Source organism: Euprymna scolopes, chromosome 2, assembly GCF_053919585.1.
Source record: "Euprymna scolopes isolate OS-2025 chromosome 2, ASM5391958v1, whole genome shotgun sequence".
NCBI classification, from domain to species: Eukaryota; Metazoa; Mollusca; class Cephalopoda; order Sepiida; family Sepiolidae; genus Euprymna; species Euprymna scolopes.
The window spans coordinates 38,804,172-38,822,901 of NC_136483.1; the positions used below are offsets into that span (position 1 = coordinate 38,804,172).

The 18,730-nt window shown below is 31.5% G+C and overlaps 1 protein-coding gene across 2 annotated transcripts in view; it reads left to right on the forward strand.

Moving 5' to 3' along the window:
- The window catches only part of LOC145291262 (prohibitin-2-like), a 29,405-nt gene extending 10,697 nt beyond the window's left edge, over window positions 1–18,708 (forward strand). Inside the window, exons 3-9 of one of the 2 annotated variants that reach the window (XR_013869371.1) lie at window positions 878–957; window positions 3,982–4,106; window positions 5,391–5,576; window positions 6,747–6,854; window positions 8,966–9,043; window positions 17,584–17,749; window positions 18,163–18,708. Coding sequence is in view for 1 of the 2 variants with exons in the window: in XM_080136876.1 (XP_079993002.1) it covers window positions 878–957; window positions 3,982–4,106; window positions 5,391–5,576; window positions 6,747–6,854; window positions 8,966–9,043; window positions 17,584–17,688 (682 nt within the window). In the remaining variant the exon portion in view is untranslated. Of the gene's footprint in view, window positions 1–877; window positions 958–3,981; window positions 4,107–5,390; window positions 5,577–6,746; window positions 6,855–8,965; window positions 9,044–17,583 lie in introns of both variants that reach the window. The other variant, XM_080136876.1, reaches the window with a different exon arrangement.
- Window positions 18,709–18,730: the final 22 nt, after the last annotated feature.

Sequence of the window (18,730 nt, forward strand, 5' to 3'; positions counted from 1 at the left end):
AAATTTAAAAAGAAACTATAATAATAAAAAAAATGACCGTCTCCTCAACATGACTTTTTTTTTTTTTTAAAATTATAAAATAGCCAATTTGAAACTGACAGCTGTTTTTTTCTTTCATTTTATTTTTTAAAAACTTTTAGAGAGGAAATGGTTTTAATGATTAACTGATAAAAAACAACTATAAAGGGAGGTAATTCGTTTCTCATTAATTAATGTTTGCGATGATGATGTTTTTTTTTGTTTTTTTTTGTAACATTGGACATACAGAGAAGTTAATTAATATTTAGATAATACAAATTATGCTGCCAGGAGTTGAAATGAATGCAGGTAGGATTGCATCACTACGTATCGCTCTTTCATCATCCTACTGAGAGCTTTTAGTCATCCTATGAGCTTTTCAGTTGACCTTCAATCCTACTGCTGAATGATAATCTTCAGGAAATCTATAAGGGAGGGGGTTACTGCTTAAGGGTTAATAAGTGGCATGTAGCCATTGAGACTCCATGATGATCAGTAATGGTGGAACGTGAGTAGTGTTTGTTTATTTAAGACGACAGCTCAACAGAAACTTCTTTGCATTAGACTTGAAAACTGCCATGTTATAGTCAGCTGGGAAGCAGACCCACTGTATGTTGTTCCAAATACAGGTAGTTGTAGGAAAGAAGTTTTGTTCATGGAATTTACATTTAGTTTTAGGCACAGATAATAAGGAAAATTTATAGCAGTTGTTATACCTAGATGAGTGTCTGCTGTGAATGTTTTATAGACAGAAGCTCAGTTGAGCACCTGCTATGAAAATAACAATAGAGCATATGCATAATATTTTCTGTTTTTTTTTTCTTGTGTTTGATTCTAAATTTCTCTTATTTTCTTACAGGATTCCATGGTTTCATTATCCAATCATTTATGATATCCGTTCAAAACCCAGAAAATTATCTTCACCGACAGGAAGCAAAGGTAAAAATAGTTTCATTCTTTTTTTTTTTTTAATGTATCAGTCATGAGAAAAAACCCCACTTATAAGTTACAAGCCATTCTAATGTCTTATTTATATATTTAACTGTTAATTCAGCCCAAACAAGGCACATTGCTACTTTGTATGGGGTTACTATTTGGGACCAAATTTACAGGTATACTATGTAGCAATGAGTACATTTGAACTTCTGCATGTCAATACAGTCAGGGAAGCAGGGAACTGGGAGGAAATTCCCAAATCTAGCAGTTTAAGGGAAAAAACTATTTGCATAGAAGGCTTTCCAGCATCTCAGGATCTCTATAATATAGACCGGACTCTACGGACAAATTTTTCTTTAGTTGACCTTTGACAACTAAATATTTTCATTTACTAGCCAAATAGAAAAGTTACTAGCCAAACCTACGTGATTTTTGGAATATAACATCTTGGTTCCGTGACAAAAACGTACATTATAAAAGACCTTTCTTTTTCTTTTTTTAATAAGTGTAATTTTAAATATGCACTGAATCTTCTGTTTAGACTTGAAGGTATAAAGATTTGAATTTCTTCAGATGTCTTTTAAACAGCCTTCGTTAAAAAAATGAAAGTATGCTATTGTATTAAACTTTTGTTTAAATAATTTGATAATTTGACTCATTTTATAAATAAAAAAAAAAAGGGTTGAAGAGACCTTTTTCACTCAGCAATAAGCTTTGAAAGATTGTAAAAAAACAGTCGCCAAAAGATAAGTGTTTTATTATTTTTAGTCGGCACTTAAAAAAAATCACTTGCAAATGCGACTGTTTCATTTGCAACGTAAATCCCTGGTAGAGGTGGGATTTTGCTGCTTATCGGGTTAGTCGGAAATATTTACATTGAAGTGGGGGGAGTACAAGTGCTTTGAATTCTTCCATTATGTTACTAGACTGCTTTGATAAGTATGAGTTACTTGTTTAGTTACTATTATTCTCTCTCAGCGTTGTAGTACTTGTCAAAGTTTTCATCTATTAATTGAATAGACTTTATCTTTTCCAGATAATTTGTTTATAAATTATTACATAAATCTCAGTCATCTGTGTTTGTATGTCTGCTAAAAACTTTTGTCATCCACATTGTACAGGCGTAAACATGGTATTGTTAGAAAGAGTGATCTCTCAGATACTTAATAAAAAAAAAAATTGGAAAAAATTGTTGATTTTGTGTAGAAATGTTGTTTTGTTTGAAGGGGGGGGGGTCTTGCTTTCGGCGCAGTTTGCAAACCACGCATGTGCGAAGGGTCATATAGTTCTTTCGTTTTAAAAAGCTAAATTTGTGACGTGATAACAGGTGTCCTCGTGGTCCCATCGATAATCCGTTCGCTTACTAACTTAAATTATGCGAGTTCACGCCCAGCATGAGGCTTTTTTTTTTATGCCCGGATAACGTCGGGTGATTCCCCCCGCCCTCTTCCCTTGTTAGTATGCCTATAAAAACAACTATGGCAATAAATCTGTAAATATTCAAAGATATCAAGAACTTGGGGCAGATAAAAATTTACCGAAATAATATTGTTAGCATTAAATGGAAGTAAAATGGATGAACCAAACCAAATGCTTTATAATCCTAAGACATGCTACGCAAAATTTCATAAGACGCAGATGAAATGTATAGTAAAGAGAAACTGTGAGCATCATACAAACCTTTGTTGATGCATGTTGAACAGCATATCATTGCCCAGTTTCCTTCAAAACTCAGACCGCATCCCCCCACCCCCCCATCTTTGGCATAAAAGTTCAAAAGTATCACTTAGTAATTTATGTAGCTTTTGAGATTGGGGGGGAGGGTCTGATCAAAGCAGCATGTATTAAGCTTGTATAATATTGAAAATGGGTCTGTATGTAACATTGTACACGCATTTTCATGTAGACACTTGGAACCCCAACACGTTGCAGACTCAGTAGTGAAGGACACAAAGATTAGGAAAGAACTTCAACTCGATGTTTCAGGTTTTAAGAAAAGACCTCTATTCCTCATTCTCCGCATTATATGCACACATTATTTTTATAGTCTTTTTCTTTTTCCTTGCAGTGATGTCATTTTGCACAGGGCTCAGTATTTGCATACAGCCACTATATGCATATCCATGTTAGATGTAAAGTCAGTTGAATCAAATTCATTGCTTTAGGAGTCATTCCTTAAAAAATGTTGGAGTTGTGTGTTCTGGCTACCAATTCAAGCATCTTGTTTTTCATCTTTTATTGCTTAAAAAACACAAAAAAATTAAATTTTTAATGAATCCCCAAAAATATGGAATTTAAAGAGTTTTGAAAATCATTTGCTTTGACTAAAAAAAATTATAGAATTTCAGTGTTTAATGTGTGGAAATTACAGCTGGTTGATGATTTTGTAGATCGAGTTCAAAGTCAGATATTTAAAAATTTCCGAAGTTATAGTCTAGTGTTTCAACTATTACATGTTTGCAGTTCTGGCTGAAGAACTCAAAACCAGCATTAAACTTGTATATATTATATATGTGTGTCTAAACTTGTGCATTGTCTAGTGGTATAAAATGTTCTAATGAATATGTGTATGCAGAGTGTATATACATTTGTATATACGTGTCACAGTCATCTATATGATGTGAGTATGTACGTGTGTTCGTCTAATCTACTTTTCCTATTGTTGACTCTAGAGGTCAACCTATTTTAAAATTGTTTGTGTTCTAACATTCTTTTCTATTAAAACATCTCAACATAAATAACTTTATCTGCCAATGTTTATTTTTCTATGACAACATTCTATTTTTACAAATATTATAACGATCAGAATAATCGTTGACTAGCACATCTTTCGACATTACCCTACCAATATCTAACAAACTTACCACAACTGATAACTTTCCTGCAAACATCTTCATACATTGTCCAAAAATTTTACATTAGCAAATAGGAAACATAATTATCCACTCTGATTTAAAAGTAATTTTATTTTTTTAAATTTATTTTTGTAACTTTTAAATTTTAATATTTTTACACTTTTATTCATAGACTTGCAGATGGTGAACATCACACTCCGTGTATTGTCACGGCCAGATGCATTCTCTCTCCCAACAATGTATCGGCAATTGGGTTTGGATTATGATGAACGTGTCTTACCTTCCATTTGTAATGAGGTTTGTATATAATTTTTGTGATTCTTTATGGTCAAAATCAACAGAAAAGTTAATTCTTCAATATTTAAAAAATTCACTTGATTAAAAAAAAAAAAATACAGAAAATTTTTTGTACATATTTGTTACAGATTGAAGATGTCATGTACCAAGAATCACGTAAATTAATCAAGTAGTTTTTTTTTTTTTTTTTTTTTTTTTTTTTTCTAAGAAAATCATATTTTATGAGGAAGGAGGAGGACAGGAGTGGTGATATGGTTTCAAATTTTCCCCAAATGTAGGGGTGACAATTCAATTTGACTAGAAATTTTGTTTGTATTCAAAATAATTAAAACTTTTTAATCGCTAAAAATTGTAAAATTTGATTTTCTTATTAAAAAAGAAAACTACTTGTCAATTTACGTAATTTTTGGAATAAAGCATCTTCGTTCCATGATGAGTATGTACATCATAAAGTTATTTTGTATTTTCTTGTTTTTTAAAATGTAATTCTAAATAAGCACTAAAAATTCTTTTGCAGATTGCTAGAACTTTCTCTGATCAGAAGTTTATAAAGTCTGATTTAATTATATTATGAACTATTATAAGCACACACCACATTGTTAGAAAATGAAAACTTCAAGTTTTGATCCCCACCTCCTTCCATATTACACTTTTTATTTAAAATTTTTTTTTAAATAAGCCAAAATATTGCCTTTGTTTATGGATATCTGATATAAAACAGAACCTATAGTATTAGAAAATCCCAAATTATGTAAATATCTTCTATGACACTGTTACACTTAGAATTTTTGTTCCAAATTTTAGAAGTTCAGTGGTTTCAGCGTTTACATATAATCTATCTTGCACACACACACACTGTTACTTTATGCATACACTAGAAAATGCCCATTTCAGGATGGGTAAAATTATTATTTTGCACCGCTTTAGTCGCCTTTATGAAGATTAAAATCAAGATATAATAATACTAAACCTTAAGTTTAGAACTTTTATTTCAATTTTAATCAGAATCCATTATATAACATCAAGTAGTTTTATTTAAAAAAAAAAAAAAAAATTTATGAGTAACAGAAGAGCGGCTGTCCTATAAGTCTAAAGTTCACCTGTTCTTAACAAATGACTGAAGCTATATTTTTTTATCCCACTTATAAAAAAATAGGATAAAATACCTATTGCTTTCTTTCTTTTATTTATTTATTTTTTTTTAACTAACCCATTTTTTTACCTTTTCTTGAATTCTTTTATTAAAAAAAAATTCTGTTGCTTCATCACTTTCTTTCTTTGCAGGTCTTAAAAAGTGTTGTTGCTAAATTCAATGCATCTCAATTAATAACCCAACGTCAGCAAGTCAGTATGCTCATCAGACGACAATTGCTTGAAAGGGCCCAAGATTTTCATATAATCCTTGATGATGTATCAATCACAGACCTTAGCTTTGGGCGAGAATACACTGCTGCTGTGGAGGCAAAACAGGTAATTTGAAAGATGCCTAAACAATAATTAACTAACGAACAAATAAGTATATGCCTAGATCGCATGCATATATATATATATATATATATATATATATATATATATATATGTATTTGCTAGTATTAAATTCTTTAATATTCAGAAATAATGCAAAAATGTAATGTAATATCTTTGAAGACTATGACATTGTTTTGCTTACAGACATGCAAGCATAAAATCTCTATTGTTTTTTTTATTCTTTTTAGACCTATTTATGTACTTGGAGTATATTTATAGATTAGACTTTTTTTTTTTAGCCCATTAAAAAAAAACTGGCTAAAGTTATAGCCTGCTGACTTATGATGCGTGCTTTATGCCAAACTTCTAGAGTAAATGTGGTATTGTGGTGACTAATCCCTATTAATCTATTGAGTGGATAATTTAATACTTAGTTCGCTGCACCTTATCATAACAAAGACCCATACAAAATTTCAGCCAGATCAGACTGGTAGTTTCAGAGAAAAGTTGGAATGAAAAGACTAAGAGAAATATAAATGATTAGCACCTTAAATTAAAAAAAATATTGCTACATAACAAAAGAAGAGAATCCTAAATTAATCACTCTCTCTAATTATTGAGCTTTGTTTACTAGTTTCAGATCTCTTCTTCATTTTCAGTCTATGAGGAATAAATTCACTGTTTATTCTTTTTTTAAAGACCGACAAATGACTGAATTGGACATTTTATGTGTTCGTGGAAAGAATATTGCATCAAGTAAAATGTGCTTAAATTATTCCATGAATTTGCTAAGAATATTAAAAAATTTAATTTTTTTTATTAATATATTTGAAATAAAAAGTTTTAATTTATATAACTCTGGAGTTCCTATCCAGAATTTTTCCTATATAAAAATCTGTATGTAAAGAAAATATCATATTCCAAAAATCAAATCTATCAAGTAGTTTTATTAAAAAAAAAAAAAAAATTTATGAGTAACAGAAGAGCAGCTGTCCTATTTACTATTTTGATAACTATCTAAAAAACAAAACAAACAAAAAAAATTCAATAATTGAAACATGTGAGATTTATGCTTGCGTTATGTTGATTAATAATCCATATTTGAATAACCATTTTTTCACAAATATAGATTAAGACTGTTCAGTGATTTTTTTTTTTCTTTCTTTCTTTTAGGTGGCACAACAAGAAGCTCAACGTGCCCAATTTATTGTAGAAAGAGCCAAGCAAGAACGACAACAAAAGATTATCCAGGCAGAAGGAGAAGCCGAAGCAGCTAAGATGATATCCTTTTTGAAAGAAACATTTGATGAAATTACAGCAAAGCCCATTTGATTTTTATCAGATTCTAACAAAAATTCTCTCACTTATTTTTAAAAGAAATTTTTTTATGCCTCCATAAAACAAAACAAACAAACATCGGATTTATTTAATCATTATTATCATCAGTCTTTGTGCATTATGGATCCACAAAAATCTAGTGGCTAATCCAGAAAGCTGGCACCAGAATCTAACTATGATTGTAGAAGTTGTCTAGAGCAGGCACACTCCGCTGACTGCAAGATGAAATTGGATGATGACAATCTAAAAAAAAAAAAAAAAAGTGGTAAACTCCTTTTGTTTTGGGGATAGTGTTGAAGATAATTGTAAGTTTAGCTTTGTTATTAAAAGAATAAAGTCAACATGAGTTAAATTTCACAAATTGTTGCCAGGCTTAGCACCAGGATCCCAAAATCAAGAGATTAAACCATTCCTGTAATGATCCAATCCCTGTTGATTTTGTGGTGGGAGTAAAGTTCTGTGCAGTTCTAGGAGGTCCACCCTTCCAGGCTTTGCCTTCTCTCTTTATTGCTAATCGCCTGAGGCGCCCTTGCCAGAGAATGCAGACTGGGCTGCCCAGGCACTTTTTGCAGGTCAGTGCCCCTCCTCTAAGGCGCTAACTTCTCAATCCCACTTTCCGATCCTGGTGTCTAAGTTCTTGCAGTGGGAGATAACTAAATACCTTTAGCATTGTGAACTATCTCTCTCACTACCAAGAAAAGTGTATATGGCAACTATGTAACAAACATGATGATGGTTGTCCTCACTTGCTTAGCTTCAGTGACAGAGCAATGATCAAATAGATATGCGATGTCAGATCTTATCATACTCAGCATCTTACTTTTGATACCCTATTTCAACGAAGTGATTTTTGGATAAGAAAATGCAGAGACAATGAGGTAAAAGGCTGGAGAAAAGGGGACTTTTCCAAGAAAACTTGAAAGCAAGCCACCTTGAGCAGTTATTGCAAGGGAGTGTCAATGTCCTTATCAGGCAGTGTTTGGTATTTTCAAATGGTCATCCATCTGATTAGGCTCAATGTTGCTTAACTTTAGTGATCTAATGAGAACTGATGTGCCAACATATTTCAAATCAAAATATTGATATATATATATATATATAGATAAAAGTGACCTTATGTGTGCAGTACGCTCTCAACTAAACTGACAATTTTTGGTTTAAAGACATCTGACATCGCATATCTATTTGATATAGGGAATTTGAATCTGTGGAACAAATTCAATTTGGTTTTTGGCTGGTAAAAATAGCTGCTAAGGGGTCAAAATTTAAAAAAAAATATTGAAATTAGCAGGTGTAAGTGGACTAAACGTGTTACTTCTACACGTGTAAGTATACATTTATACCTTTAAAAACATTTAAGTTTTTTTATATGCATATAGCTCAGATGATAACGAATTATGCTGGAGAGCTATAGGTTTTGGTTTCGATTTAAGCTGATGGCATCCAAGTCACTATTTTTTTTTCTTAACTTTTGAAATCACTACTATATATTGGGTACAATATAATAATCAATAGAGAATTGGCTCCGTAATAATAAATTAAAATATCATTTTACGCCTGCTAGTAACTCTACAATTTTCCAATTCTTATACATGTTCCATAAACTAACAATCATTTCAAATAATTTTTAAATATTTATCTTCATAATCACTAACTGTATATACTAAGTTACAATGTATCAATGTTGACTTAATAGTTTACGGCCCCTATTTACTTGCCTCCCCACAAGTGCAGAGTTAGACAATATATTTTTTTTTTTTTAATGTGTGTGTGTGGGGGGGGGATCTAGCTCCCTTAAAAAGGGTCACTGGAGATTGGAACAAAAATATAAATTGCTTCAGTCTAGAAGAATTTCTCGTTCACTGACTTAGGATAGAAAAGATGAAGTGTATTATCAAAACAGGTGTAACACTTTTTTCCTAGCCAAAAGATCCACGGATACACAAACAGGTGATGTGTTGTCTAGTCTTCTTTAAAAATATCTTAATTTTGATTTTATTTTTCAATTTGTTTTTTTGCCTTTTCCAATTTTAATTTCTTTAACAAAATCTCACATTGGTGAATCCGTTAGTATCAACCCAGGTTACTTAAAATTGAGAAAGATCAGAGCAGCACAGTCTATTTCCAAAACGGTAAGCTCTATTTATTGTTTAACTCACAAAATCCATGTAACTCCATCCTATCACACCCAATTACATTAAAAAAAAACAAAAACGTTTAGTATCTCGTTAATGATGTGGCTTACAAAAATCTCACATTTTGGATGTACAATACTTTTTTAATGTCTTTCCAGGTAAATTAGTTTTTGAAATGTGTCATTTTTTTTTTTTTAAGCAATTTTTCTGTCATATTAAAATCAAAGGTTTGAATAGAAACTGACAGAAAATGCGCACAGGGCACTGTAACCCTAGCATCTTATACTACTGGTCACTTCATGAAGAGCACATCTAATTTACTTTTTTACTAATGAGTTGCCATTTATCGTCAGATGATTGTTAGAGTATATAGGTCTCTGATCCATATCTAATGCGTGATATCCAGCATCTGGAGGGAGTTCAAATACTGGTTACACTATATTAACTGCTCTATGAAAGCCGACTCAAGAAACTCTGAGAACTGACGATTATGCGATCATCTTATTTTGGCTTACAACCTTCTCAATGGTCAGTATGATGTACTTCAGGAACTATTATTCACTCATGCATCAGACAGAGATCTACATACATACCACAAGAAACTATTTCACTGCCGATTTAAATTTTTTTATTTTTTTATTTTCTTTCTTTGAAGATTGTAATGCTGGGTATGGGGCAGCCAAACCAGCTGCCAACATTCTCCTATATTTTATTGAAACCAGCCGAGAGCTCTTTTAGTATCCTTGTTTAATTGAATTAGAGGAAGGATCTTTCTCGATTAGGATCCCTGGACCTTGAAATAGACTTCCAAGAGATAATAAATGCACTATAAACACAACAATTCAAAGTGAATTTGGATACGTACTGAGCTACTATATCCTCTTCTGTGTGGATTTCTATTACTCTTTCCATACAATTGAAGCATGCTTGTTTTAATTTTTTTATTTTATACCAAATTTATTGAATTGAATATTAGGGCTAAAAATACTCAAAGACAAGTGTTAATGGATACATTGACAGTTTATTAATGATGAATACTATAAGAAGATTAAATACATCAGCTAAAAACAACAGTTGACCCAGAAAACAGTAATTCTTCCCTCTTTGTCACAACCATCACTCATTGGATGTGAAGACTAAAGAAAAAAAGCAGAAAGTTGTTGAAATTAACTCCATTCTACTTTTTCTTGTTTTGACAAATGTTTGAGTTTCAAATGTCTTTTAAGGAAATTAAGTCATATATATATATATATATATATATATATATATTTTTTAAATTGCAGAAAAATATTTCGAAAGATTAATTTTTGGCATTTATAATTTAAATACAATTTCGAGTATATTGCCCCACAGATCACACTTATCTGGCATAATCTAAATGTCCAATTTTTACAAATCTACACATCAGGCTGTATCTCGGCAATAATGCATCGAATGTTGTCTTCCAAGTAGTCTATCATCTGATTTATTAGCATAGTCATGAGACTTTACATATCCCTACGAACAAGGTTGCCAGTTGACTGGTTCATTTCATGAAATTATACAATCATCAAATGTTTCTCTCAGTAAATTGATCCTATTCTGCACTGTGTGGCATGTAACTCTGTCCTACTGAAACCACATAATGAATTGCCAAACCAAGCTGAACTCAAAATAACTGATACTATCAGTTATTTTGAGTTGCCAAATCTGCAATTAAAGAAGATCGTTAATTTAACGTTTGCCACCTCTAAAAAACAATGTATACTTGAAAATACATAGATTAACATTCTGGCCCATACATGAGTTAAAAAATGACTGAAGGAAAATATGTACATGGATCATATCTTTTGCCGAACATCTTAATTATGACTTTGTTTTAATTAATACTTGTTAGATTTTGAAACAAAAATATTTTTATTTATCTTTTCAACACGTCTTTCTTTACTAAAATATGTGTTGGAATGTTATTCTATGTATTTTTAAATCTAGTTGGCTTAATTTCCTTCAATAATGTCTTTAAATCAAACATTGTCAATAGGCCTCCAGCTGTGATTCTCAGTTATGTTATGAAATGACCTTGTACTATTGGAGTTATAAACATTTCTAAGCTGCTGATGCGAGTGTTTTTCTCTTTGCCTGCCCATATGTATTTCTGAATGATGGTGCATCTGCCACTAGTCTCTCGCTCTTAGACAGGGTTCAAAAAGAGTTACCAACTTAATAGATCCTGCACTAGCAACCAAACTCCAACCTCTGTCCCATCACCAAAATGTGGCATCTCTGTGTCTGTTTTACAAGTATTTTGATGGAAAGTGCTCAAACAAAATCCAAGCTCTTCTACCCCTTCAAAATAAATACCCCTGACTACTCCGACAAGCAGCAAAATCCCACCCCCACACTGTAGAGATCCCTAGATGCTAGAAAATCTACTCAAATAGTTTCTTCCCTTAAACTGCTAGACTTTGGGGTTCCCTCCTGGGTCTCTGCTTCCCCGACTGTACTGACATGCAGAAGTTCAAGTGTAATGTGAATAAACATCTTGCTACTCAACTCCCTACATAGTATTTATAAATGTGGTCTCAAAAAATGGTCTCTTACATCAAAGTGGCACTATGCATTGTTTGAAAAAAAAAAATAATACAGTGCAGTAATTATCAAAATAAAATAAGATTGTAACACACTGAACAATATAAAAAAAAAATTTATGGATATTTTGTTTTTAATTATGTTCTAATATTTTCATCTCGCAATTTTATTTGTTTTTTATATGAAAGTTCTCCATTATGAAATGGTTACTCTTGCCTATTTTACTTGATTTCTGAATCAATTGAATATTACTGATCTATTTTAAGTTAGAATGTTCCAGATGTTGGATTATGCTGTGGCGATATTTTGCTGATAGTTGATTTAGGAAATCAACTATTATTAAAGGTTAAAATGTTAGATAAAAAATTGTTTGTCGGTATGCAAAATTAGTTATGTAAAAAGACGAATATGTTTATGGTCCGGAACAAGTTAGTAGAACAAAAGAACCAGGAAAGTGACCTTGATGAATTTAATGTTAAAATACTTAAACAAATGGGTTTTAAAAATAACAGATTGAAAACTTGATTCAAAGTCACATGTGAGTTGAATTACTAGGTGTATCAGAATTTTTGTAGGAATTTTTGACACCTAATACGAAACTGCTAATAAAATATAAAAAACTCGTAATTTCTCTTTTAAAAGTGGGTTGTTTATTTTCTTTATGGATTATACTTCCAAAATAAACTATTAAAATTGTATAAAAAGTAATAGAAATAGTATTTTTTTATTTAAAAAAAAAAAACAGTAATGAAATTAATTGAATTTTACGAGTTCAGTATTTTTCAATTTTTAAACTTTAAAAATCTATCAAAATTTTTCTATTGATTCTATTTTTACGATATTTTCAGGATCAATGTGAAATTTTATGCTCTTTCCAATAAACCGAATATAATATTTTAGACAAACGTTTTTTTTTTTTTTGAATTCACATTTTTTTTAAATTCACATTTTGAAATGTCTATTAAAAAGTAAATAATTAATTTATGTGCCAAAGTTTTATATATCACAAATTGAAGATAAAAGATCAATAAATAATATATTCTAATTTAAAACAAAAAAAAGAACAGTTTTTTGGAAATTTACCTGAAAGTCCGGTTTAAAACCTTTTTTTTTTAAAAAACATGTTTGTATTTTTAAAAAAAATTTTTTTTTTAAATGAAACGTTGGTCCTTGCCCCTTTAATTGAAAAAAATAATTAGGGTTTGAATTACATTTTTCTAGTAGTTATAAGCTTGGAAAGACAGGGGGTCGAATTAATTACCCCCCCCCCCATTTTGAAATGTCTATTAAAAAGTAAATAATTAATTTATGTGCCAAAGTTTTATATATCACAAATTGAAGATAAAAGATCAATAAATAATATATTCTAATTTAAAACAAAAGAAAAGAACAGTTTTTTGGAAATTTACCTGTAAAGTCTGAAGTTTAAAACCTTTTTTTTTTTAAAAACCACGTTGTTTGTATTTTTTTTTTCTGTAAATGAAACGTTGGTCCTTGCTCCTTTTAATTGAAAAAAAATTAGGGTTTGAATTACATTTTTTTAGTAGTTATAAGCTTGGAAAGACAGGGGTCAAATTATTCAATATTTTTCAAAGTTTCTGACATACCTATTGAATTACGTAATAGCAAGTGAATAATTACATATATACACACAGAGTTATTCAGTGGTCAGTTAGTTAGAGAGAGAGCTAGACAAAGAGAGTTGGAGCATTGGAGACATGACTGTATGGCACTGTGTGCCGGGAAAGCAGAATCTAACATGCGTGCAATCTTCCAATGGGAACGCATTTGGAATGAAAGTGGTCTGAAAATACAACTCAGGCTTGTTAGTCATTCCTTGGAATGGATGTTCATTTCAGCTTTGGCAGGTTTGTCAATCAAGACACCAGATGAATGAAAATAATGTTTTCCTGGGTTGCAAGATGTAAAACTCTAAGAAAGATGTTTTGTCTCTTTATTGTAAGGAACTGTTTGTTTATAAAATATTATATGCACTGTTGAAACTGTATCTATATATGTAGTGTATATATAAAAAAAGAAAAAAAAAACAAACAGTTATACACACATCAACAAAGAACATTATGACGATGCAAAGAAACTCATATGCCCACCTTACATATATATAGACCCCATAACATAACATAGATGCCTTTATTCTTTAATATACAAAATTTGTCAGCTAAGATTGCCCTCTAATTGTTTGAATTTGCAAAATTGTATTGCTTGACTGTAATAGAAATTGTTAACTGATTTCTGTTATTAGTTTATTAATTTATTTGGATGACAAACAGTTATTTCATTGATCTCCTTTGTAGAAGGTTAGACACATTATCAGGATTGACTTTAATGAAAATATTTCTGGAATAAACTGGATTCAAACTTGACACATCCAGATTTTTGGTTCTTGATATTAACCACTACCTACATCACATGGTTGAAAATTAGTAGAGCATAATCTGAAATTGTCTAAAAATTGAACCTGCCTTGGAAAGCTATTAGCAAACATTTTTACCTTCCTGTGCACTCAATTTTATTTACAGTAACAATATCCTTTCTATAAACAAAAAGTTGAAAATACATTAATCAAGCAATATTTCCTTTCACTGTAGTAAATTGGTTAAGCATTTTATATAATAAATGCAAATTTGTTAGATGCAGTATTTTTATGTGTATATGATTACAGAAATTAAAAAAAAAAATTTTTTTTATTTATTTATTTATTTTTTTTTTTTTACATGGGAGATCACCACTTATCAAGGCCCGGAAGCCACTCGGGGATAAGGGTTATTGTGTGTACAGTAATCAATGGGATAATATCGTAGTAATAATTGGTATTGGAGATTTGACAAAATGTCTTACTTAAGGGGGCGATTAATCAGGAATTTTTTTATGTTGGACTTGAAGACATCCAAGTTGTAGTCAGGTGGGAAACAAGCAAACCGAAAAGAATTCCACAGGCATGCACTTCTCAGAAAGAAGCTTTGTTCATAGAATCTACGTTTTGATTTAGGCACAGATAAAGAGTGGGGGAAATTACTGACTGGTTTTAGCTAGATGGGTGTTTATCTTGAAAGATTGGTGAGTGGGAGATTGGAGCTCAAACGAGCACATGCCATGGAAATAACGATAAAACAAAGACAGGCTCGCAACATCTCTTCTGTGGGAGAGAGGTTGCAGGGAAAAGAAAAGGGCATCCCCCACTAAGCCAATTTTGTATTTTTTATTTATTTATTTTTTTTTTTTTTACATGTAGGTCACCACTTATCAAGGCCTGAAGGCCACTCAGGGATAAGGGTTATTGCGTGTACAGTAATCAATGAGATAGTATTGTAGTAATCATTAGTATTGGGGTTTTGATAGTGTCTTACTTAAGGGGTGCGATTAATCAGGAGTTTGTTTATGTTGGACTTGAAGACGTCCAAGTTGTAGTCAGGTGGGAAACAGGCAAGCGTCAGATAGTTCCACTGGCGTGCAATTCTAAGAAAGAAGCTTTGCTCATGGAATCTACGTTTGGATTTAGGCACAAATAAAGAGTGGGGAAAATTGTTGACAGTAGTTTCAGCCAGATGGGTGTTTCTCGTGAAACATTGGCGAGGGGGGGGGACGAGAGATTGGAGCTCAGACGAGCACCTGCCATGGAAATAGCGATAAAACAAAGACAGGCTCGCAACATCTCTTCTGTGGGAGAGAGGTTGCAGGGAAGAGAAAAGGGCATCCCCCACTAAACCACGAAGTCTATTTTGTACTCTGTCAAGGCAGGATAGGCTGTTTTTAGCAGCTCCTGCCCAGATGTGGCAGCAGTACTTCATCCTTGGACGTACTTGGCTTTTATACAGATAGAGAATTGCATCTATAGTGAGATATCTTCTGGAGCGGTAGAAGGATCCCACCATTTTCTCCGCGTCCCTGGCAACAGATTTGATGTATGTGTTCCATTTCAGATCAGTAGTAAAGGTCAAACCCAGAAGCTTGTCAAAACCTGGAGCCTCTCCAAGACGAGAGCCATCCATTTCAATTGATGCCAGATGGGGATCAGAGCGTTGATGATGTAAAGATAGAAGCTTGGTTTTGGATGCATTAAAAGTGACCAGCCACCTCTTCCCCCATTGTACCACGTGCTCAAGATCAGAGGAGAGAGAATTAGAGAGAACTTTGTCATTTATGGTCTTTGATGTGTTGCCATAGATGGTCATGTCATCAGCATAGATGTCAATGAATGATTTAAGTATGTGTTTTGGGAGATCATTGATGTAGATCAGGAAGAGTTGGGCCCAGGATGGACCCCTGGGGGACTCCAGCATTAATACTGTGGGCCTCTGATTTCTGCCCATCAACCACTACTCTTATGAACCTATCGGAGAGAAATGATTTAATAATTGAGAAAACATTTCCAGTAATACCGTAGCTAGGCTGTTTTTAGAAGCTCCAGCACAGATGTGGCAGCAGTACTCCATCTTTGGACGTACTTGGCTTTTATACAGATAGAGAATTACATCAGTAGTGAGATATCTTTTGGAACGGTAGAAGAATCCTACCATTTTCCCAGCGACCCGGACAACAGACTTGATATATGTGTTCCATTTCAGATCAGGAGTAAAGGTCAACCCCAGGAGCTTGTTGGTTGTTTTGAAGTTTACAAGCCACAAGTTAGTTGAAAAACGTCCCCAATCTAATTGACACAAAAAATTATATTCCTAGTTGACTTTTCTACCATATGAATCAAATCAAAACTGAGATGATCCAATTTTGAAAGGATAAACCTCATCCCAGCTATTGATCATGTATTGGGTACCAGCTGAATAATATGAGCATCCCTGCATTTCACTCCCAGTTACTTTCTAAATCTTGGAAAGGCTATTCCATATCGGGAATGAACATAAAAATGAATAAAAAACATTTGGCGAATTCTATCTTTTTGCAACATTTTTTTTTTTTTTTTTTTTACTTCACTTTTACATTGAATAGTTGAAATTATCTACCAGTTTTTACTAGATTTCGTAATCTTGAATGCATTAAATGTTGATATTTTACATACATCATCTCTTTCAAAGCGTATCTTTAATCTATTCCCCACCCTCCCTGCCAATTTATTTATCGTTTTTAAATTGAATTCTTCAGATATTTTGGCACTTGGGCATTATAATTGGATATTTAAAAAATTAAAAATGCATTTTAAGTAAATTTTTAGTAATATCTAATAATGCGCCATGTTAAAACTAGTAAAAAAAACACATCTAGGATAGTAGAGTACATCTGCAAGAACTATTTTTTATAAAAATCATTGTTCTTATCTGTCATTTTCTAATTTGAAATAGTAAAAATGAGTGAAAACAAGGGAGATAAGTCAGATTATCATATAGAATCGACTACACTGCATTATTTGATAAATTTTATTTTTTCTAATCATTTTTTTTACTCTTATTTTTTGTGAGTTTTAAATTTTTTACGAATTTTGGCATGTAATTATGTAATATTGTTTCTACTTTAAATGCATTTTTTTTTTTACATTGTAACAACATTGATTTCAGAGTTTTAAAGACCATACACATCCTTTTTAAAAACAAAGACCTATATAGTACTCACCCCTACAATGAATAAGACCCTATATGTACTTTTGATCCTACCCCTGAACCTAATATTAATATTTTATGTTTATTTTCTAAAATTTTCTTATGAATAAAGTAAAACATTATCTTTGGTTTTTTTATGCCAAATATAATTGCAGACCTCAACAATGTTATATCATCCTTTTCTTTTTTAAATTTTACTTAATAATTTGGTCTTGGCATATAGCTTAGTTTTCAATTGCATCATCTGACGATTAAACATTATAGATTACAAGTCACAAAAGATTCTGGAGTGAGTATTTTAAAATTTCAGGAATTTGAATTGAACATTTTTTGTTACTAATTACTAAAATCTTGAAAGTTGAGAGAAAACTTTAATGCATTCTTTATTTCTTCTTCCAGATTTCTAATTCTCAAAATCGAGTCTTCTTGGATGCCAATTCTCTGATGCTGAATATAATGGATCCTTTGTTTGGTGATTCGGCAGAAACAATGAAGGCGAAATAGAATGTGTTATCGGATTATTGATATGGATGAAGTGGGTCTCACTTTTTCTGCCTTGGTGCTGAATGTTCAACATCTTATATATATATATATATATATATATATATATATACACACACACACTTTCCAATAAAAGATGAATTTAAAGAATTCTTGACAAATAAAATGGCCTTCATTTGAAATCTTCCTTTCTCTTTTCAAGGTTTCAAATTCAAGTTATCTAAGAAAGCCATTTTCCCCTTCTCTGCTTAAAATAAGTTATGAATTTCAATAGCAAATGACATTTTGATGCATGGCTGCAGTATTAAATTATTTTTCCATTTCTACTATAAAATGATATATATTGCATCCTTCCTTATATATTACAGCAGGGTTGGAGTCTTAATTCTGTATAGTCCAAAAACATTTCTTTGTATACCACTAAAACCTGTGACAATCCTTTAAATATAAATTTATGAAATAAATTACTCTGAAGCAAATCTTCAACTTATTGTTGCTAAAAATAAACAAAAAAAAACATTAAAATTGCTCTTCAAGCAATTGTGAACTGTATTACATTTAAGTTGAAAAGTTTCCTACAAAGTTTTTTTTTTATAAGTTCATTTTTTTACAGTCTCTTAATGTGAAACATGGCATCTTGTTCAAGATGATTATGAAAAAATAAATGCTGACAGTTTTGTTACCATTGCTACTAAATAACTAAATGAAACTGGATTAGAATCTGTTGATTCTAAAATTTACTTTAACTAAAAAAAAAAAAAAAAATTTTCAAAAAGCAATGATTGCTTAGCTTTCATTAAGCTTCATTTCTACTCTTTCTCCTTGATTTAATTTTCTTTAAACTCTAAAAAGAAAATTAAATTCACACTTAACAGAAAATTGTGAGCAATTTCCTCTTCATTCTATTTACTGTACTGATCATAAAATAATTGCAACATCCAAAAATCTGTATTGATTCAGAGTGAAACTTATATCCTTTGGCATCCATTGTAGATATGTTATCAATAAAATCATAGTTAAATATTTCTTGTTGGCTATTTTTCTT